This window comes from Ursus arctos, unplaced genomic scaffold (genome assembly GCF_023065955.2).
Source record: "Ursus arctos isolate Adak ecotype North America unplaced genomic scaffold, UrsArc2.0 scaffold_2, whole genome shotgun sequence".
Taxonomy (NCBI): domain Eukaryota; kingdom Metazoa; phylum Chordata; class Mammalia; order Carnivora; family Ursidae; genus Ursus; species Ursus arctos.
Window position 1 is genome coordinate 11507435 of NW_026622874.1, and position 24038 is coordinate 11531472.

Below are 24038 nucleotides of genomic sequence, written 5' to 3' on the forward strand. Positions count from 1 at the left end.
ACAAATAAGACAAGTAAGACTAATATATGAGGATTCATGTATAGGCATAAAAGAATAACATCATGTAATATAAACATTTACATTGGTTAATTAGCTAAATAAATGATTTGCATGAGATATTAATCCTTATAGACTATTTTACTCTTTTCATCCTCGTTTTTTATATGACTAGATTATTCTGTGGAGAACCTAATGAACTAATAAGTACTTAAGAAAATTTAACAGTAGTGAACTAATTAATTAGTTAATATGTTAATATACTTTCAGCAACTTGCCTCCAAGCAATCTGATCCACCAGTTTGCAATAAACAATGTCAAATGTATTAAAGTAAAGTAGGTAAACAATGTGCTGCATGACAAAAACCACATATCTTACTCTGAATTTTAATAACATTTACTCTAACACACTCTAAAAGCACAGCTCACTGTTAGACTAATAAATCTGCTTGCCTTTTGGAGGCCATAATGGTATAATAGTAAAAGCTTCCCTATTAGCTATCTGGTTTTGGACTAGTCCCTTAAAAATCTCTAAGCCTTCCTTTCTACATTTGTTAAAACAGGGACAATACTACCCTCCCCTTATCTACCTCACACACTATTGATGAGGAAATGAAATACATGATGATATAAATGCTAACTAAATGCAAGTTATTAGTCTTTGTATACTTTGATTTAGACCAAAAAAAAAAAAAAAAAAACTTAAACATTTTATTCCTTGAAACTAAGAAGGCTCCTAAGACATTCCACCTTCTGAAATAAAAATTAACTAGCAGAATTGCTATGGGGGTATTTAGAAAGAAAAACGCCACTTAATATAAGAATTATGTTACAGCAAGAGTCTCATAGTGTAAAAATCACTTATTTGCATTGGTTTAATTTTCGCATCAAAACTGTGTTACATAGCTATTACCACTCTTGTTCTCCTGTTTTCACCATCCCACAAGTTTAAAAGTAAAATTTCATTACCTTAGATATAATTTTACTTGTCACATAGTATTATTTTTTATAAATGGTTCTATTCATTTTAAGAAATTTCACCATACATTTCTGATTGGTTAATACTGATGAAAGAAGGAAGAACTTAAAACTATTATTTTTTATTATATTATTATTATAGCACTAATTACTAGGCTTAAAAATACATGTTAACATATATTAACAACAATGCTATTTGGATAATCTAATACAATTATAATAAAAATCTGCACAGATCTAGATATTTTTAGACCAAATCATATACTCTGAAACAGAGCAAGTTTTAAAAGTAAAGAGAATATTGTCTGTTACCCAACTCCATCAGCTTCTATACAGAGGTTCTACTCTGTTTTAATCGTGACTTCACAAAATTGCATTTAAACTGAGAAGTAACTCTTGCAAATACCCCAAACTAGATACAGCCAAGAACAAATATTAGGGACCTATGCAAATACGTATGTGAAGAACAGAGAGTCAATAAAATATATAATAGTGCCTTGCGTATACAAAGCATTCAGTAAGTTTTTGTTTTTTAATATTATACATTCTTTAGTAATAGGCTTATCTTAAAATGAAAACGTGTTTACATATTAAGATTAAATCAATGAATCTCTTGTCATAATGTTTTAATACATGCAAATGAATATAAATGGAATGACCAAATACTCCAAACATACTGTTGACTTTCATCACTAAAATCAGAGATGTGGTAGTGGTATATTCACTTTATGCGATCCAAACATTATGGGTGAGTAACATTTTTTAAAAAGAATTTTCAGTAAGGAAAAATCAAATTAAAATATCTCTGTGGTCAATTCTTTAAAAAGTGGAGAATTTAATGTAAAGCGATTACCTTTGCTAAATATATCTATTTTTACCTATTTTGACCTTCATATTTATGTTCTTAAATCAGAACACTGGTGTAATATAACCTGTGAATAAAATCATGTGGCACAAAAGCAGGTGCTAAAAATAACATTTACTCCATAATTAGATAGGTGTACACTATTCTCACTACACTCAGTGACATACACTTTGACATACGATCACTTATTTTTTTAACAGTTTATTTATCTAGTGTTTATTTCTAATTACTTCATAAGGGTAAATCATTAGAAATGAAATTACAGAGCTACAGGAAGGGAACAATGTAAGGATCTTGTTCTCTATTACCAAATACATTCCACAAAGGTTTTATCCATTTAAATACCCACAAAGGTGTATCCGAGTACTTCTTCGCTCCTATGGGTGGGTATTAGTATTAAAAAATTTTTGGCAATTGATAGGTGAAAATGGAATCTGGTTGCTTTATTTTGTAACCACCATGTCTGGAAAAAGTTACTAAAAAGTGAGGAGTTTTTTAAAAGGCTTCTCATGAATGTTCTCCTCTGAGAAAAATCAATAGGAAAATAAATTAATAAATAATAAACTATAATAATTTTTGATAAAAATTTAATAGCACACGAAATAAAGTGGTATTTTAGTGGATGATTATCTTTAAAATATTTCCTAAGTATATACCAGTTCATTTAGTTTCTAAAATGTTGCTGAACAAATGGCTGGTCTCAATGTCTATCAAAGGAACTATTTCTAGGAGGTTCTTTTCATTTTCTTTTGATCCTTCCATATAATTGCTACACTACTTACTCAGTAATGAAGGTCACTAAAACTTTATTAGAAGAGAAGAGTTTCGGTTAACAATTAAAATTGATACAGGACTTATCAAAGAAGGTATTTTATAGGCATATTTACATTCCTCTCAATATAAAAGAACTTCTTGACTAGCCAAATTAAGGGTTGTAAGAAAGACAATAATTTGATTTCTCCATTGAATAACGGCTTTGAAATAATCTCATATAGTTCTAAGAATAACATGTAGTTCTGTGAACACTACACAATGATATGTAATTTTGAGGTTACTTTTTTCAAATGAAAAAACTGACTAAGTAGCTGAGTATAATTAAAGTGGCCTGAGAGCTAAAGAAATAAGTCTAATTTTGACATGTAGAATCCTTGTCTCAGAAAAAACTATACGTTTAAATATTTGGGTGAAAGATTATTTTTTATATATTAAGAAAATAATTTGTTAGTTCTACTCAGGATGATTTTAAAAAGTGCAACTACCACTTCGACCATGATTTAATGTTTTGAAAAAAGAAATTAGAAAGAATGGAATAAAAAGTGTGTATGTATAACGTATAATACATATAATGGACAGAATAGTTAATGCCAAAGTATTCTCAGAAAGGGAAAGAAAGAGGCAGCCTATCTAAAACACACGCAGAAAATGAAAGTGTAAGAATCAGATCGCTCAGATATCGCACACATCTAATTCATCTTTGACTCCAGTGAAATGGTCAGTAAATGACATCACTGTGCCAACCACAAAGAAGAACTCCAGGCCCTCTGAAAAATATTTTTCAAAGCCCCAAGGAAACCTAAGCAGTCTCTGCATTTTTTTCCCCAGTTTATGAAAATTGGATTCCTATAAAAGAAAAATGGACCATTTTTACTGCAACAAAAACTGATTTGTAAAAGCTGGAAGCAGTTTAAAAATATTCAACATGAGGTTCTTGTTAGTCTTGAAAAGTAAGAGTTATAATAAAAAAACGGTCCAAAAATATGGTACGGCTATATTGTATATAAGGGTAAAAAAAGCTAGCCCTACTCCTATTATTTTTAATTAGCTTCAATAGCAAGTTCCACTTTACTTTCTAACACCAGTTCAGATTTTTTTTTTTTTGGGGGGGGGAAGATTTACATCTAACCCCCTGGGATTGACAACTCTGTAGCTAATGCCTTGGAGCCCTAATGTATTTTGCATCACCTCTAAATGTCAGGAAATTCTGGCGCCAAGAGGTTCAAACTGATAGTGACACATGTCTAAAACCCAGGATTTGCTGTCCAACTGCCAGTATCTATTTTATCAAACATCCAGTCTCCCCCGCAGAATAGGATAGATGAGTTTAACAATTTTCACTGTTTCCAATTAAACTGCCTTGCTATATTACAAAAGTGTAGGCATTCAGATTAAGAAGGATCCCCTGACCTGGATTTTAAGAAAAATGCCAATTTAAATGGTTTAAACAAGTCTCCAAATCTGGCTTAGCGTCCCCATTTTAATAGATTTGTCCTATTACTAAACTTTGTCATTTTAGGAATAAAGTGAACAATTTTTCTTTGAATAATTAAAAAAAAAACCCCTTTTATCATACAAATTAGAAATTTATTCTTTACCTTTCAGGAACTTGGGATCATCTATTTTACCTGAACCCACTAAAACTAGCATGTTAAAAAACCACAAGGACCGAGAAGCCATGAGTACTGGCTGAACAGCATGCCACTTGGCACTGTCATATTGTGTCATGTTCTCAAATCATTAAAAATAATGGTAAAGATAAAAATTCACATTTTACACATTAATTTTTAAAAAATTCTTCTTCCAGATACCTTGACAGTGCTTATTTGTCAAAGACATACAATAAAGAACAGGGAAAAAATTTGCAAGTCATCTGGACAATTTCCCTCATTTAAAGGGAAAAAACCCTCAAAATAGGTAACACTTCCTCTTTTACAAGTATTTAAAGAAGAGTTTTTTCAATATTCATAATTCAATCAAGACATTATACTTTCAAATTTCATATTAACTCAAATTCTTCATTTTGCCCATTAAGTCTGCATGTTCTCATCTTTCCAAAGGAGATGAAGAGTAAGAGCCCAATACCCTCCGTTCACATTTTTCAAAAAATATTCCTATTTTGTTTAAAATATTCCTATTTTGTTAAAGTAAAAAGTTTCAAAAGTAGTATTTAAAGGTAATGTTGTTTGATCTAATAGGCTTTAAATTTACCTACTGGATATCAGAAGCCGAAAGGTAGCCATTAGTTTAAAATTTCACATCTGGGACAGTATACAGCAAAATGATCATGCCAAATATGTGAGTAATTATGTAGCAATTTAAAATACTTAAATCTTTGCAGAATTAAAAAGTAAGCCAGAGTTAAGATCCATGGTTTGTTACTATCAAAGAAGAGCACAGAAATCCTATTAAAAGAGAATCCTAACCAACCAAAAATGACTGAATAAAAGAAAGTAAATGATTCCAGAATAGGTCAATAAAACAAAATGTAGCAAAAAGCAACTATGAGTATTTGGCTATACTGTATACGTTCTTTCTATCTCTGCTGATACAGTTTACAGTCCCTTTTTATTTGATCTATTACCTACAAAAAAACTGAGGAAATTCATTGTAAATTATTTCTTCTGGAAATAAAAAGAGAAAATGATACAGTTATGTGATTTAAGGCCTGAAAAATTACGAAAGACAAGAGATGAAAGACTTAACTTTCTCAGGGGAAGTTCTTTCACAGGTCAAACAATTCTCAAATCAAAATGATTATAATAAGTAAGTATTTCACTCCTTTGATTTGAAAAAATAGTCTATTTATTAGCTAATCCTTTAAGCCAACATTACTGTGATGTGTCTTTTGTGATAAAAAAAGAAGCAACTGAATTTTTTTTACCCTTGAGAAGGAACTGAAAGTATAAAGGTAAGAGGATTTCCCAGTCTTTTTTTAAAAAAAGTTATTAACAGAACTTGGGAATAAAATCCTGAAATCTTTGGACACAGTGTATAATTTACTCATTGGGTATCACTATCTCCTAAAACATTTTTATTGTTTTATAAAATGACCAGTTTTGAAAGCCAGAAATGAGAGATTTTGCTGAATAGAGCTCATAAGTTCACTGTTTTGAATACTCAATTTAAATGAAAGTGTTCAGGTTCTTAATAATTACATAAAAAAATGAAAGCAAGTCTTTCTGAAATTAGTAATGCATGATTAGCATCAGCCTGCTTTCCTTAGATTGGCAATATCTGCAGGAGATACCAAAATAATGTTTTTGTTCATAGTGAAACATAAATGGCACAATAATTAATCTTATAATGCTATCAGCAAAAATTTCAATATAAATAATTAGGATTATACACCCAAATCACTTCTTCCTTTTCCAATTATGTTTCAGAAAACATTTTTACAGGTGAATTGTCACATGATGGAGTATAGTAGTTACAATGATTAAACAGAGCCTCCATTTAAATAATTATAGCTAATATAGACAGAAACATCAGAAGTAATCAAAAGCCATATGCTTTCTGATATTTACCCATGTTTAGCTTTTACTTCCTGAGGCGAGGAGTTTCTTACAATGACAATCCAGTATACCAGTGAAACTACTTCTGAAGTGTTATTATTTATTTAAAGTCCACCACAGAACACTGAACTACTTATAAGGTTATACTGCATTTCATGTAATACTCCTAAGTTTTCAACATGCTTTTTTAAACTTTGGGTCACAATCGTCAATGAATTGTGAAATCATATAGTAGGTTGAAATCTGCATTTCAAAAATGAAACAGAGTAGGATAAAACAATATATAATTGTGCATTACAGGTAGTAAGAGTAACTACCATTTAAAAATTTTTTTGTTTTACTTATATGTATAGGTATACATGTATATAACCAAATATATAAACATATATATATATAAACATATCTTTGTGAAAGCACTAGGTTGCAATATGAAATGTACTTCTTAATGTGAGTTGTGGTTAAAAAAAAAAAAGACAAAAACACTTAAAAGTCACTATAGTATGCTATGTTTCTTTCCAAATTAGGCATCATGTTATATTAAAAAGAACCTAAGCTTCGGTTAGGTTAGTCCGGAGCTCAAATTTTTTTCTCTACCACCCTACTTGTGTGAGTTGGTTATTTAAACTTAAATTATTATTATTATTATTATTATTATTATTAGAGCCTTGATTTAAAATTGTAAAATGGCTATAATAATACTTGCTTTAAAACGTTGCTGTGCAGGTTAGAATAAATGAGGAATATTTATAAAATAGATTATACACAACAGATGATCAATATTGCTTGCAATAATTATTGGATAAAATGGCTTATTATAAGTGATCATTAAGAATTATAACATACTGGTCACTCTTTTTTTTAAAGAAAAAGAGTCTTAAGGGCAACTAAGACTCCACCTATTCATCAAACCAGTGTAATGTGAAATTTCAACAGTTGGACTAAATTCAAGTATTATACCCCTAAGAATGATATAAAGAGGAAAATATTGTGCACATTTTCTGATAAAATTTTAAAAATATATGACACCAGTAATGAAGTGGGATATCTCTTGGAAGAAACTTTATTATAATTGTAGGACAATGCTGGAATGCCATATTTTTTTTCTTTAAATATTTTATTTGAATGACATGCAGGGAAGGATAGTCTTTAGTTGAATCAAAGTGTCAACTTTTAAAAACAGTGATTTCTGAATAATTATTAAAATACATGTATTGTGTTCTTATATTTTACTGGCTTTGGAAAGCACTTAGGAAACAATTGGAGTTCATTAATTCGGCAAAAGTACCGACTATTTCAATGGACAGCCTGTATTTTCCAAAGTGATGAAGTATTTTTTTTTTTCAAATCTGCGATCTCCATTTTTTTAATAGAGAAAATATGACTTCGTAACTTAATTTAATATCAAACAAGCATGTTTTTGAAAATGTTGAGGATCTTTTTCTCTTTAATGAAAACAGAGAAATGGGGAGTGAAGAGAATTCTAATTTTTCAAAAACAAGGGAAACACCGTATATTAGATTTTTCTTGGAAGACTATTTACCTGCCAGGAAATGAATGCTGCCCAACTACATCTCCATTCTGAAGGTGATAATCATTGAAGAAATCTGGACTTATGGCTCCTTCAGAGGCAATTAATCCATCTAGAAAGAAGGAGAATTGGTAACTAGTGAAACATATTGGTAGGGAATAAAAAGGAAACTATTCCATCAAGCAACACAATAGAAAATAATCTATATATTTAATCTGGAAAGAGAAATGTTAGCATGACATGTTACTCTCTCTGGGAATATGAGCAGAAGACCATACATACTTAAGCGTTCACAACAATGCAGCAAACCAACTGAACATTTACTGAGCACTTACTATGTGGTAGTACTATACCAGCACGGAGATAAATAAGACAATCTCTGCCTTCAAGGGACTTACAGTCTTGTGTAAAAGACAGAAAAAAGGTAAGGGGAGGTAAGGTAGTGTGGGATAGTAAGGATGGTCCAGGCTAAGGAAACAATGAATAAAGAGGAGGAGACACTGAATAGCATGGTGTCAGTAAAGAGCAACATTTTATACCCAGACAGCTTCATTTGCATAGCATAATTAAGAAATGAGATATTTCAAGTAAGTTAATTTCTAAATAAGCAATGCTTGACATTTTCAGTGCCAACTTTAAAACACACACACAAACTTGGGTTAGAAATATAAGTATATTTTACATTCTCCGTGTTTTTAAAAAGTATATTGAACATAATTTGTTACTTCTTGATGATTTAATCTTCATTAAAAGTATCAATTACTTTTTAGATATATTTGACTACCTATGCTAATTATAATTAGCTGCACACCACTATGCTTTTGAGGAGTTTATAAAGTGCTACTTTTCCTTTATCTAAGTCTTTATTATTGCTTCCTGCTGATTTTAGAATGATACTACTTTCTTATTTTTCTAATTTAAGAAACCAGATAACCTATTATTGATAGAATTATGAATAAGTTAAGAATAAAAGAATTTGAGGGAAAAAGTTCTAAGTGATGGCTTCAGGGTTAACTTGGGCATCGAAGAAATGTATTTCAGTATGTGGCTTTTGTAATAATTACTTGGAAAGCTCTCAGGCCTTTTAAAGCTTCCTTTTCTCAAAGTATTCTGGATCGTTAAGTTAAGACCTATAGATAAACGTTGGCTAGGTCACACTCACAACATTGTTTATAAAGTTGGCACATAGCAAGCAAATTATTTAGTCACCAGATGATCATTTTACACCTGCCATTTGCATAATAATACTCTGCTAGGTTCTGTGGGAAATACAAAAAGTTGCAATATATAATTTCTGTTTTCAAGAATTTTAGATTAAATATAAAACACTTAAGATGCAATTAAATAATACATGTCATTAATAAATGATATACAACAGGAATGAATGTATGTACTGAATGAGTGCTGGAGGCAGAGGAAGGTGTAAAGAGATTACTGTGTTCCCATGGGGTTTAGAAAATCTTACTCGGGGAGGAGGAAGGCAGAGGCGTAATTGATTTGAGTCTTGAAAGATAGGTAGCAATTAAATGACAAAATCTATCTGAGGAGTAAAGTTATTACAAATCAGGTGAATGGTAAAATTAAGTAATAGTGGTTGGCAAGTGAATAAGTAAGGTGATTTGTATTTCCATACGACTCCTGTACCACTTACTTGTTACATACCGTAAACTAAAGATCTGTACTATTATGTAATTGTTGAATTGCTAACAAATATCTTTGGTATTTCTCTAATTACTTTAGTAAATTTTAAATACTTAAGAGGTAGCTTAAAAATATCTAATACTTAGTCCAGTTTCCATGTCCTTGAAAAGTTGATAAATCATAAGACCAGCTAAACACAAAAAGTTACAAAAAATGAAATTATGGGAAATGCCAAGACACAACAGATTGAGAGTTAAGCACTTAGAATAATATTTTATATGGATTGAAGACTTCTATTTAGGAGTGTGGCTAAAATTAACAAAGTTAAGACCACAAAAATCAATAAGTTCCTCTGTTAAATTAAAACCAAATAACTGAAGATCAAGGTTTAAGAAATCTGCCAATTTCAGAGGAACATAACTAAGTAAGGTGCCAAAATAAAATATTTATCACACTTTGAAAGTGAATACAAAGATATTCAGCATACTAGTACCATAAAAGAAAATAAATACAACCAAATAAAAAGATACGTGAATTATATTTTAAATGTTTATACATGAAACATGACCTAATGAAGTAAGCCAGATTAAGAAGAAATTTTTTTTTTTAAGATTTATTTATTTATTTATGTAGACAGAGAGAGACAGCCAGAGAGAGAGGGAACACAAGCAGGGGGAGTGGGAGAGGAAGAAGAAGGCTCCCAGCGGAGGAGCCTGATGCGGGGCTCGATCCCATAACGCTGGGATCACGCCCTGAGCCGAAGGCAGACGCTAATGACTGAGCCACTCAGGCGCCCCCAGATTAAGAAGAAATTAAATGAAAAACTGTTGTCAATTTCTCAACATCTTCATTTTGATCTGGAGCTCCCATTGTCTTCAAAGAGAAAAATGAGTAGCAAAAGGATAAAGGGAATACAAGGAACTACAAACTAGGAGCTCATCAAATAGAGATCAAACTAAAAACGTCTAAGTTTAAAGATTTAGCCAGCAATTTTATAAACCTAGAATACAATTAGGATAATATAATAAACCTGACATTATGTAAGTAAAAAAGAGTAAATTTATACTCCTGAAATTAATCTTCAATAATCTGAGAGCACAGCAATTCATTCAGTAAACTATAGCTTCTACTGTGTCCTTTATAAGGTGTTGACAAAATTTAGGCAGCTCTGCTATATGGGCAATCTTTCTTTACTAGAATGAGGAATAAAAGTTAAATTACACCTTAAATAAAATTCTCAAATCAAACACCGTAACTTCTTCGGAATTATCTATTTGTTTCTTAGCATTCTGCATCCAAAATTAATTCTTTTATAGAAGTAATAAAAAAGAATCGTATATTCTTGACTACAAAGTCCAGATAAATCTTAGAGTGTCCTTCTAAAGCTTCTACTCTAACCTTGATAGCAACAAGGAACCAAAGAATTTCATGGAACATTTAAACTACCAGAGAACAAAAACAGAAGACAGATGATATATACCAGAGCACTTTGTAAGCTGCAGAGTATTATAAACATTTAGGTTATGAAATTATATGAAACCTTTTAGACCATAGTTCTACAACACACCTTTCTGAGGTGCTCCCAGTAATGATGATAAATATGGCTATGAGTAAAATGGGGTATGTACTGGAGCAAGGATGAAATCAAAGCAAATTTACTGTGAGCACAGGTAATTTATTAACCTTCTGATTTTTGCAAGTCAGTTAAAAAACTGGCTTATAGACACTGCGAATAAAGGTAAAAAATACAAAAACTCAGTATCTTCTTATATACATTGTTACTGAAATAAACTTTATTTTTAAAAAATCAAATGAAAACATAATATTGGGCTCTTTAGAGAACTAGTCAAAAGTGAAATTGTGACTGTGTGGGAGAAAATAGATACAAATAACGAAGAAAATGAGAAAAAGAAATTACTAAAATAGAAAAATCATAATTTATTGGGCTATACCTAATAAGAGATATCACAAACATATAGGTAAACTATGGTTTTGCAATAACCTGAGACAGAAGCAAAGCACTGTAAGCTTCATATTCCAGAAATATATTCACATATTAAATGTTAAGAATAAGATTCAGCAAGTTGATGAACAAACAACAAAAGAGTAAAAAGTCATTTAGAAATACATAGTAGCAATACAACTTTATAAATTACACTTCCTCTGTGGGTAAACATGTTTAAAGCAAACAGCATCATTTTTATGATGGAATAGGAAATTACTCAGTGACTACAATCACAATAATTGTAGACTCTAAGGAAAAAAAATACTGTAACTAGAGGAGATGCTAGATTCCTATTTTCATATGACAACACTAGGATCCTTTTTAAAAATAAAAGCAAGAGAGAAACATATATTTTGACATATTTAACAGTTTGAAAGTATAGAGGGCGATACTAATGACTAGGAAGCAACAAGTGCTATTTCATTTTAAAGTAAAAGATGAGATCCAGAGAATCAGAGACCATTTAGCTTAACCTCTGTGGCTGAAAAGCTACTAAGGCTGCTTTTTCCGTGGGGACCAGGGACTTAAACAAGATGGCTCAAGTGTTCAAACAAATCTGCAGTTTTACAAATTTCTCTGGTGTTTCTGAAGATGCAAGTGCACACAATGAAATTAAGAGGCTGGTATTATCTAGATTTCCATGACACCGATCAAGAGATACCACAAAGATTCATTTAGTTGAACTATTCATGGAAAATGAACAAGGTAAAATAATTAATAAACTAAAATAATATAGACAGCCTGAGATGAGACCTTTATCTTTATTAAACTCATAGCAATGTAACCACCGTCAAATGTTTACCATATCATCAGTCTACAGAGATTTAAAAAAACAACCATGAGGGTATCTAATGATAATATTTCACCCCTCAAATGCTTAAATTTATTTATTTTTCTACCAGCTGTGGCTGCTTTTAAATTTTGATATATAAAGACATATATAATTAAAATCTCTCACAAAACCATAAGTTGTGCATTTTAATTATAAAATATCTCAGAAAAATGTTAATGATTTTCATTTTAAGAGGTTAACCTAAGTGAATTAATTTTGGGAATGTGGTATAATTTTTTAGGAATTTGTTCTGAAGTTCTAATCATATTAAAACAACAAAGTTGAATACTGAGATGGTTAAAAGTTTTATTCAGTTTTGGAAACTAGTTAATTGATTCACACTGAAAAGTAGCTATCAATCTTCAAAGCAAGAAACCTGATACCACAGAATTCTGATTCCGGTAAAGAAAAAAATTCATATCACATATATTTTACATCATTTTACTTCATGAATATTTGAATATGTAAGGAACAGCTGCTTGCCATTACTGAACTAAGACATTCTGGTTGGCTGAAATTAATGATCTACTCCATCTGGTTTGGAATATAAGGCAGTATTTCATAACTACTGAAAAGTTCAGTTAGGAAGAAATCTATTTAATTTTTAAAGTAAAGTATCAATTTTCCAAGATTCTAGTATCTATATCAAGTTTAAAAATAATACAGTATTTATGGGCAATTTGCACAAAACAAAATTATGAAAACAAAGTGTAAATGAATACATAGCAGAGGGAAAAAGTAAGCCATTAATTCAGACATAATATCTTAATGCTTTTCATATCCAACCTGCCACAGATCTTAATTAGAAATCCTTTTCTTCCTCTCTTCAACTAAATGAGTTCAATGAAGTAATATTAATATTGGCAACAGTGCAACACTTTGAAAGCCAGAATATACAGAAATTTACCAATCTTTATGCCAAACTCATCCTTAGAAAAAGGGAGTATGGCAGAATCAACAGTTATATGTATGATTTATGTAAAAATTAAATTTTACCCTGTAAACAGCAGCAGTTAGAAGGAAAAAACTGTAAAGTGTCTAAATCTGCTCAACCAAGTAGAGTTTACTAGCTCGAAATTAAAGCAAAACCATGGCAAAATGAAATGCACTGGAAAACAAAACTTAAATTAGTTAAGTTATACATTAAAAAAAATCCTGAATAGAGAAAAATGAATATTATATTTTCAAACAAGTCAGAAACCTTGAGGATGTCATTTTAAGTTATATATTCTAGGAAGTAATAAACTAAGAATAATTAATTTTCCTGGTACGTTTTTTGTGGAGATCACATCAAAGACTAACTTGGAAAAAAAATGGTGAGTTAATAGGTTTGCATGGTATATACGTATAGATGGTACTTTTGAAATCATTTGCAGAAGTCTATATACTACAAGAAGTGCTTCCCAAAGCTTGGGAATGAGCAAGGTTGGTCGACCAAAGTCCCTATTTATAGCACACAAACTGTTGAGTTTTGCTTTCGTTATCATCTTACCTGAATTATAGAAAAGGTCAGGTCTTTCAAGAATATCTCCTTCATGGATGTATGGCTCAATTCGATCATCACCATATAGGTACTGCTCACTCTCATCCATCTGACGGCTCTCTACCATCTCTAGCCACTGAGAGTTATGCCAACGAAACTTTTCACTCTGAATTTTCTTAGCCCATTCTTCATCATATTCCTATTGAAAACAAATAGTCAAGTATTATTATTTAAGCTTATAAAGGAACTACCTCGGCCCTCAGATAATAGTACTAATTTGGAGGTTCTTTGGGTCAGAGAGAACATTAAAAATAGCTGTTCAGATTTATTTTATACAATAATCAATAAAAACAATTAAATACATATATTAAAGACATGTTTGAATTACTAATTGCTAATGGCAAAAACTGGGAAAGTTTAAATTTCACAAATTCTCTATTACTAGAATTTAGGTAAGCAATCAGACTTCAGCTCTCAAAGAAATTTGTGGCTATAATTACTCGTGGCATTAATGATAGGTGGTTAAGCATTAAAATGACATCTTTCACTACATCTTTTTTTGAGATAAACACTTTTCAAAAGGAAAGAAAGGTATGCCTCCTAACTACTGAAATGGTTTATCAGGGAAAACAAACAGAATTTAATTTTATATTCAATTAAATTCTAAACAAATAGAATTTAATTTAATTTAATTTTTTAAAGAAGATTTATTTATTTACTTGACAGAGATAGAGACAAACAGCGAGAGAGGGAACACAGCGAGAGAGGGAACTCCATAGGGGGAGTGGGAGAGGAAGAAGCAGGCTCATAGGGGAGGAGCCTGATGTGGGGCTTGATCCCATAACACCGGGATCACGCCCTGAGCCGAAGGCAGACGCTTAACCGCTGTGCCACCCAGGTGCCCCAGAATTTAATTTTATATTAAATTTTAAAAGGGCAAAATAACGTTATCTTATTTAGTCATAATTACTTCTTTAAATGTGTTAATTCCTCCTCCAATCATGAACTCCTGAGGAGCAAAACTATGACTTCTTTACTGCTGTATCTAATACCTGTTCACAGAGAATGCCCTTGGTGAACACTTCTGAAGGACTTTTCGGCAAGTTACTGTTCGCTACAGCTGAACCTGTCTAGCTCTCGACTTCTGCCACAGACTGTGGTTACTTCTGACTAGTGTATTCACTTAACAGTTAATGGATAGTACCACTGAAGGCATAGACAAAAAAAAAAAAAAAAAAAAAAAATCAAGGTATTTCTTATCATTCTAACTCTAGGGTCTTAGTTTTAAATTCCTCTGTCATATCTGTAACATTTTTGTTTATAGTTATCTAAAAAGGAGTTGGAAAGGTGACAGGCAATAGTACTGTCCTCCCATAGTCAAGATGATCATGATAATTAACAGGTGGACCAAATATACATTTTAGTTAAATACTGAGCAATTTTCATCCAAAGTTGAGGCTCAAAGTAAAAAACTGTCATCACAGGAGGAATTTCTGGGATGTAAGAATAAGTCTAAAATTTTATAAGAATGTAACTATTATATATATTATCTTGTTAAAATTCTACTTGTTAAATTTTAGAAGTTTCACATTATCATAAATCTCTTAGCAGTGTCAGCGGTCGGACTCTGTGTTCTATACTGTACATCTTTGAAAACTATAATAGATGCCCCTTTTTGACTGAGGGGGGAGCAGAAATTTTTTTTGGCTATGGTACTACTAATGGCAGTTTTGCTGCCAAATTGTTAAGCTTTCTTTTTTTAATAGTTAAATATTAACATTCCTATTAGTTCTCAATCTATTTCCTGATATATTTAAAATTTAACTGTATAAAAGATCAATTATAAAAATTATTGCATTTTACTTTAAAAATAATAAATATTTACTAATCCAACTATTAACAATTTCAATATTTAAATCGCTGGAGTTTGTTTTTTAGATTTTAAAGATTTACTTATTTTTAAAGACTTTATTTATTTATTTAAGAAAGCGAGAGTGAGAGAGAGAACACGAAAGAGGGGAGGGTCAGAGGGAGAAGCAGACTCTCCACTGAGCAGGGAGCCTGATGGGGGACTCAATCCTGTGACTCCACGATCACAACCTGAGCTGAAGGCAATCGCTCAACCGACTGAGCCACCCAGGTGCCCAAAGATTTATTTATTTTAGAGAGAGAGGGAGAGAGCACGCGCATGCCCGAGAGAGTGGGGGGGAAAGGCAGAGGGAGAGAATTTTCAAGCAGACTCCCCCCTCAGCACTCAGAGTCCAAGGTGGGGCTCGACCTAAGGACCCAAGAAATCACCACCTGAGCTGAACCCAAGATTCGGACACTTAACTGACTGAGCCAGCCTGGTGCCCCAAAGGAGTTTTTTTTTTTTTTTTTTTTTACTCCAAGTTACATCTACAATTTTAACATATATTTGAAATTGACAATTTAGATATAAACAACAAATGCTAAATTCAAACCCCATCTTGTTGGTATGCTTACAATGGGTATATATAATGATAATTTATACAATCATCCATTTACTGATTACATATAAGCTGTTCTGATAAAATGAGATAATACGTACAAAGCATTTAGAAAACCCATATTGAAAACACTTTAATGTTAGCCATTACTGTTAATTAACTGAAGTGACAGCTCTCTGGATTAAGTACTATAATTATTGTCATGTTATAAATGAGAAAACGAGGCCCAGAACACTGAATTAACTTAAGTGCACACAGCTAGCTGAGGCTATTACGGCATTGTAAACCTTGGGCTAGCAATGCGGATAAGGCAATTAAACAGAGGACAAATGAATATTTGTCAGGGTCACTGTAGAATAGATTCTTTAGCAGTGAGAATATAATGTGAACTCCAAGGTCAACTTTCAGCTGTAAGGTTCTATGAATGTGTTGAATTGTTGACCAAGCAGTGATTTGAGAGGAAGTAGCTTCTGGTCTGGTAAGTTTATTTTATAACACATGGTATTCTCAATCATGTTCTCTCTGACCTGGCTGCACATGGGAGGATGTAAGGGAAAGAGGGAGTCAAAAAAAAATAATAGCACAGAGATGTTGTTACAAATAGTTTCATCGGCTACAGATTTGAGTGGTTCACTTTGGGTTTCCAAAACTAGATGTAATACTAAGTGGTGCTAATTATGCAGTATGAGCACTGTGATTAGTTTTAAAATAATTTAGTCCCAATGCTAAATATAATTTTGAACCTCCTTAAAATTCATGACTTTGCAGGTATACTTTTTGGTTTTCTATGTGGCACAGTGTATGTGTTAGCTGCAAAGCTGGCTGCACAAATATATTACTGTCATGTTAGAAGTGGCTAGATAATTTAAGAATGATCACATACACTTACAGAAGAAAAGGATGAACTTATTATCCATTAAGATAAAAAAATTTAATGCATAAACAAAAAGTAAATGGTATTTGGGGCAAGAAATTCTCCATACTAATTGCCTTTTTTCCTTAAAGATAAATTACTTATAGGTCACAAAAATATGTCTTATAATATCCTGGATATGCCTTATAATACCAGAAATCCTATTAAATCTACATTAAATACTGGAACTAATTTGATAGGTATTGTCTCTTTTGTGAATACCAGCTTGTTCCTTTTGGCAAGAGGTATGAAACATACTTTTTATTATGGTAGACAAATTTTAACCTGATTATCTGAGTGAAGAAGTATTTAAGAAGATAATAGAAAGACCTACGACTTGATTTTTCTATTATCATTTAGGTTCAAGCATATGGATTCCTAGTGTAAGAACAGGAGATAAAACCCAGTCAAGGGCTCAAAACATATAAAAGTCAGGGTTTGCTATTCCACTGAGAATAAAACTTTCTGCTTACTAATATGTGTGAAATGTTATAAAAATAGGTATAATTTTAAAAGTAAATTGGGGTGCCTAGGTGGCTCAGTCAGTTAAGCATCTGACTCTTCCTTTCAGTTCTGGGTTGTGAGATCAAGCCCCCGTGTCTGGCTCATGCTCAGCACAGAGTCTGCTTGGGATTCTCTCCCTTTCCCTCTCTCTCCTCTTCTGCCCCCTCCCTGCCCAAGCAGGGGTGCACTCCAGTGCTCTCTCTCCGAATGAATGAATGAATGAATGAATAAATAAATAAACAAATAAATAAAATCTTTAAAGTATTTAAAAAGTAAATCCTTAAATCACATATCCATAAAATGTATTTAGCCTAGTAAGTAATGCTCTGCACAAAGAAAATCATGCTTATTCTAGGCATTACTATCTTATATGCTTCTCATAAGATTTTACTATTCTCATAACAAAAGTACAGTAATAAATGTAGAAATGTGTAACAAAGATGCTATTTTCTTCACAAATGCCCTTCAGTCTTAGGCCTTATCACCCTTCAAGCTTACAGCAATGTTCTTATTAATGAGCCTACACACACAAGGCTTAGTTTTTAAAAAGAGACCATCTATCCACAGACTATCTAACCATCTGACAGAAGTCCAAGCTCACGAACCAACAATATCCACAAGCATCCGTGGCTAACTTTTGACACTAAAGCTTGATTTGTTAGTGTTCTGGGGAAGTTAATTTTCCAAGGCAGTGAGTTAGCACAGACCTAGCACTAAATGTAATTAGATTACCTTTATGCAAACTGAATTCCCTTAAAGTTTTTGCCATTTTTTGGGGGATCAGTTTATGACTGAATAAATTCATAGAACCAACACTATATCTTAACATATCTTAACATTATAAGGCCAAAACGTATAGTAGCAATGATGCAGACTATACTGCCATTTTAAAAAAATTCTAATTTTTAAGTATTTTTGTACTATAAGACTATAGTTTTAATTTTCTATGACTAACATAATGATTGATGTGCATTATTGTTTACAGGATCCCAGTGAAAACACTATGGTGCCTGCTTAGCTCTTCAGAAAACAACACCACTTTCTCCTTCAGGAAATAGTAGACAAGATATGTTATTCTATACCAAGCTGTGTAATCATTCAGGATATACAAAATTATGTTTTGCAGATGATCCTAAGATTACAGATTCCTACTATGGTGAATCTACTACAATGACAAGAGGAGTTTTCATGAGAGGTAACCTTAAGATTTAATAAGTATGTGTGGCTTGTTATAGATCATAGTAAAGAAAATGGCAAAAAACCTTGACCAACCAATATCAAGGCCTTAGAGTCTCAAGCAGTTATAATAAGACTTTTTGAAAATATCTACAACCGTAAAACTATTTCATTATTGAAAGCTGAAAATTATAGAAAAATACCCATACCTTTATCTAGCTAGAATCATACTACTATATGCAGCCTATCAGTTTTCAATGACTTTCTTAATTCCAATAGTAATCGCTAACTTTAGAAAATATTTTAAAATACGTATTTTTAAGATTTAGAAACTAAGTATGAAACATTATTAACATATTGTACTTGTGCCATAAAAGTTTGCTCTAGGTCATGATAATACAGCCTCAAGTATTTGAGTGTTTATCAAATACAGCATTTTGAAATGAAGTATGTTATGAGGAACACAATAGTGGTTTAAATAATTGACTTCTCCTTTTCCTTAGTAGTAAACATTAGTGAAAATCAAACGAGATAGTACTGTTTCACTATGCAATGCTGGGTTTTGATCTTTATTTTCTGAAACACTGATTTTTATGTTCCAGGTTTCCTGAAAATAAAATATTTTAGCTTATGGCTGTTGAGAGTCTATTTAGTACTAAATTAATAGGCTAAGACAGTGGTCCCAAGAGTTTTAGATTTTGGGAAAGTTTCAAAAACGAATTTTGGTGACTGATGTTTAATGTAAATCAACTGCCACCTACTATTACTGTCTTAGAAAAGAAAGACTATTTTAAGACTAAAAATGTAAGAAAGACAATCTCAAAATGAAGATCTACTTTCCCGAAACAAAACATGTTAACAATCTTGCATTTGTAACTCTTCCCCAGCCCTGGTCTCTATGGGTGTTTCTCTCCCTTGACCTCTTTCCACTTTTTTTTTCCCCCTTCTCTTCCATTTTAGTGAAAACCAGCAAAAGCTCATCCAACGGGTGAGGACTTCGGCAGCCCTAGCCTCAAGTATCTTCTTCATCTACCCTCAGTGAGTACAGTTTAACAGCCATGGCAAAGGCAGCTTCTGTGTGTCTCAGAGTCTGAATTTATAGGTATTAATATTATGGTAAGGTATAATTCAAAGAACACTGGATTAGGAATTAGGAGGCCCGGGTTCTGTGTTTAGTTCTGATACTAATAGAAATAAGCAACCTTTCACAGGTATTTTAGTACCTTTTGTTCTCAGATTCTTCATTTCTAAAATGAAACAAATCTAAGATTTACTGAATTTTTAACATTCTACAAATTAAAACTTATGATTAATACCATTATTTCATAAAGCTTTTGAAACAATTATCCCCCCAAACGAAGAATACTGGCAGTCTAAGGAGTTCGTTTTAAAAAATTAAATAGCAACTCTAAAAGAATATTCAGTGTCAAAAATTTAATAAATTCAACATGTATCAGTTAAAATCTGTTCTCTTTAATCCCTCTCCCCCAAATCTCTCCTTCTCTCTTAAACAACCCCTCCCCTACTGTCGGGAAATAACTGGGAATTCAGGGTTGCCATAGCTCAACCACAGCAAGACACACCATCAAAATTTACCAAGCCATTGTGGAAATACTCCAGGAATATAGTTGTTTCTTCCTTCATTTTTGAAATGTTTCTTTTTACAAAAAGCGTACCCTGATATCCTTGCTTTGAGACTTGAGTTTGTCTTGTCTTGAAAGGTACACATGCTTTGTTTTTTATTTTCTTCTCTTCTCAGCTCCTGACATGATCTTAAGCACTCAGTTTCTATAAAAACTAAAGTGTCATGAAAGACTTATGGTTTGATTTTAAATGGAATGTGCCATCCTTTTTGAAGTCCTACATCATTTTGTTTACTACTTAACCACAGAAACATTGTGAAGCCTTAACCGGCCTATTATCAGAGCCTGTTCACTATCAGGAAAACTCTTTGTAACTGGCTTCCGTCACACCTTGTATCTGATTAACACACTATAGGATAGCATAGAACTACACAGATCTGCTTTGTGTTCTAACATAACTGATGGAAAACAGATTTTCCTTTCTCCTTTAATGTGACAGCCCCCTAATTGAGAATGTAATATGGTTTATTTAATACACTTCTTCATACTAAATTAACGCAGATCTAGAGTAATTTAGTTGCTCATTAAGGTTAAGGTAATAGCCGTTAAAAAGATGCCTTTTTATATCTTAGAAAATACTTACTCCGATGATATGTACAGGATAAGTAAATATAGATATACACATAATTAAACACACATACATAACAGAGTTGTTGACTTTTATGCACATACTACCTATTTCTTAACAGTACTATTCCAAGTTTTGTCCTGCAGTCTTGACTATGACATTTTCTAACCAGACCTCAAATATAATTATCTCTTCAACCTCTGCTTAAAGTGCTGAGGAGGCTCATCTGTGTAGTATCATTTTAAATATGTTCAGCAGGGCCACAAAGTTAAAGATAAAACTAAATGAAATTTATTTAAGCAAGAAAGCTTGATTTTTATCTTTTGTACTATGCTTGGGTTCTTTAGAATCTAACTACTGCCAATTAAAAAAAAAAACAAGCAACATGAGTAAAACTAGCGAGGAATACATATACATATGATCACATTTATATCATATATATATGTATATATATACACATATATATATATTCTATAGTCTAACAAGCTAGAAAAATATCCTAAATTTCTGTCTTTCAGGTTTACACAATATCAAAATGAACTCCAGAATAGGGCTAACCAAACTCATCTCACTAAACCCAATCTGATTGTATAGAATTGAGAAAAATCTAACTTACAAGTCTGAGCAATGATAATTGGTACCAAGACTATAAAACAAGCAAGAACACACACCACCTGCTCTGGAAAGAACACCTCAGTAGTTTTCTGTCAGCAATTCACCTAAAAGTCTCTGCTCTCTGCCTGTGCCCAACCTATAAGCCAATTCAAACTGACTGCCATCTACCCATTTTACCCAATCCCCACCCATCTCTGCTTTTGAAGGCCTGTCCCGAAATAATCTGAGTTCTAATGTTAATTCTAATCTACTCCTAAGAAAGTTTCTCTGTAACTTCCCTTGCCAAGATGTTACAAGACGTCTTTTTAAAGTGCTTTCCTTTGTTGGTAAGATTAATAAACTTCTGTAGGACACAGGCTTGCCTGGTAATTTTTGTGGGGAATCATACCAATTGATGTCTTAGAGGTTATAGTAAATCTACATTGGTTTATCTCATTTCAAAACACCAGTCTGATTAAATATAATTTTGACTATCCAGGAATAAAGATAGCACCTTGTTTTCCAAGTTTAAAATACTAAAACTAGATATTAATTCCCGGTTATTAAAATATACACAATCTGCCCATGATCATAATTAGACTTACTTAAAAAAAAAAAAGGCCACCATTCAAAATCTGTGACACAAACCTGTGTTAGTATCAGATCGCATGGGCCTGTGGCTGGTTAGAAAGACAACATACATCACTCTTCTACCAGAAAACCTAGGTGCATCCCTTTCCCCCATAAATACCTGATAGATGCAATGTGCCACTCATACAGAACATCTATTGATAGGGCCACAGAGCACCACTGCTCTTGGAAGGCAAGCTCATATCTAGATGACAGTATCCTAGTATTCTCTAGATCTAGAATTTAAATGTTTACATTCTAGGGACTCTGTGTTGTTGAGTTTTGTATTCCCAGTGTCTTAGTGTTTTAACACAGTATGTCCTTAATAAACATGTATTAAATGTTTTACAATCCAGTAATGCGAGGGGAGGAATTTGTTTACCAATTGGGGAAGAATTTATGAGGTTATCAAATACTTCATGCAAAACTGAGGAAGTACTGAAGGATAAAAATCTAATTGGGTTGTAGAAGCTCTCTATGATTAGAGGATTCTGTTCTTCCCTTCAGGATTCCCAAGGCTTGGAGGAGAAGAGACAACAATCAACTGCCATATATCCCTTTGGAAGACTAAGAAGCTAGGCTCCTCTCTCCTTGTCTCTCCATTCCTCTCTGCATCTACTCCAATCCCTGTCTCCCACAGCTACATGTAAGGCCTAGTCAGACAGGTGACAACTTGCTGATGAGCCCATAGAGACCGCATCACCAAACATAATCCTCCAGGGTACAAGGAGAACCACCACCGCACATCTGTTTCAATTCACCAATTGAGGGCTTGGGCCCAGGTACATTAAACAAATCATCACTAATGTAACATTTCCATAATTTGGGGGACAAGTTCTTTACTGCAAAAGGCATATTTCCCTAAGACTTGCAAGGTATCTAAATGTTTCTTATTATTCCACACTGTCTTGAGTAAAAAAGAAGTTTGCTTTCTTAAATTGCCTTAGGCTACAAATATTCTCATTAGCTTTTTAAAAAAATTTATTATTATTATAGTACATAGTCATGCTGAGAATACTAGGATATCAAAGTCCAGAGGTAAAAAGAATCTTCAGAGATCATCCACTCCCATTCCAGGCAGGTTTCTAACTATTTCAGAAAGTTGGTTATTTAGTTATTACTAATGCTAACTGGACAGAGGCTTCACATTCTAGCTTGACAGCTTATTTCTAGTGTTTCATCATCTTTGCTGTGTCTAATCAAAGTTTCTCCTGTTTCGAATTAAGTCAATTTCCTCTTGTTTTACTCTTGAAAAAGATTCGGGACAAGCAAATAGCACCCTGAGTCATGATCAGTAATAGAGTCTGAGCTCAAAGAACCGGACTGGCAGCTATGTCATGTCCAAGTGAACCTGAGAAGCTGTCATCTTACTGATGTATTAAAAGGCCCACTCCTCAAATTTCTCCCAAATAAGGAGGCCTAGCAAGGTAGGAGTGTAACTTTGGCCTTAGTGGATAAATTGAGTCCAAATTAAAATAAGTCACTGCACAGGTAATTCACAACATGGGCAATTTAACAGATGAGGCACTTCTACACTATAAACGGCAGATTCCTGTTTACCACACTGTCCTAATCAAGACCTTTCAGTTAATTACCGTATTAGAATTGCTCTGAAATGGAGTTTTAAAATGACAAATTCAGCCATTTTGCAGAATAATCTTAAAGTAAACTGTAAATAGTAGTATGTCTGGCCAAAATAATACTCCAAATAACTTTCCATAGTTAAAATCCAAACAGGGAACAGATTGTCTTCCAATACCATTTAAACAATTTAAATGAACAGAAAATAACATAGATAATTAACTATACCAAAGAAAGAAAATGTTGGTCCAGATACGTAATCAACATAGAAACTCCTCAACAAGGTCTGAATTTTGGTCTAGTTTGAATAAAACAGAGAGTGACCATCATGTGGTAGATGCTT

At 32.5% G+C, this 24038-nt stretch overlaps 1 protein-coding gene across 3 annotated transcripts in view; it reads right to left on the reverse strand.

Moving 5' to 3' along the window:
- KIFAP3 (kinesin associated protein 3) overlaps positions 1–24038 on the reverse strand; it is a 150897-nt gene that overhangs the window by 20967 nt on the left and 105892 nt on the right. For 2 of the 3 annotated variants that reach the window (XM_026509401.4, XM_044387939.3), the window contains exons 18-19: positions 13628–13817; positions 7670–7769 (exon numbers count right to left, since the gene is read on the reverse strand). In XM_026509401.4, coding sequence (XP_026365186.1) covers positions 7670–7769; positions 13628–13817 — 290 coding nt within the window. Of the gene's footprint in view, positions 1–7669; positions 7770–11216; positions 13818–24038 lie in introns of those variants that run through there. The other variant, XM_057315070.1, reaches the window with a different exon arrangement.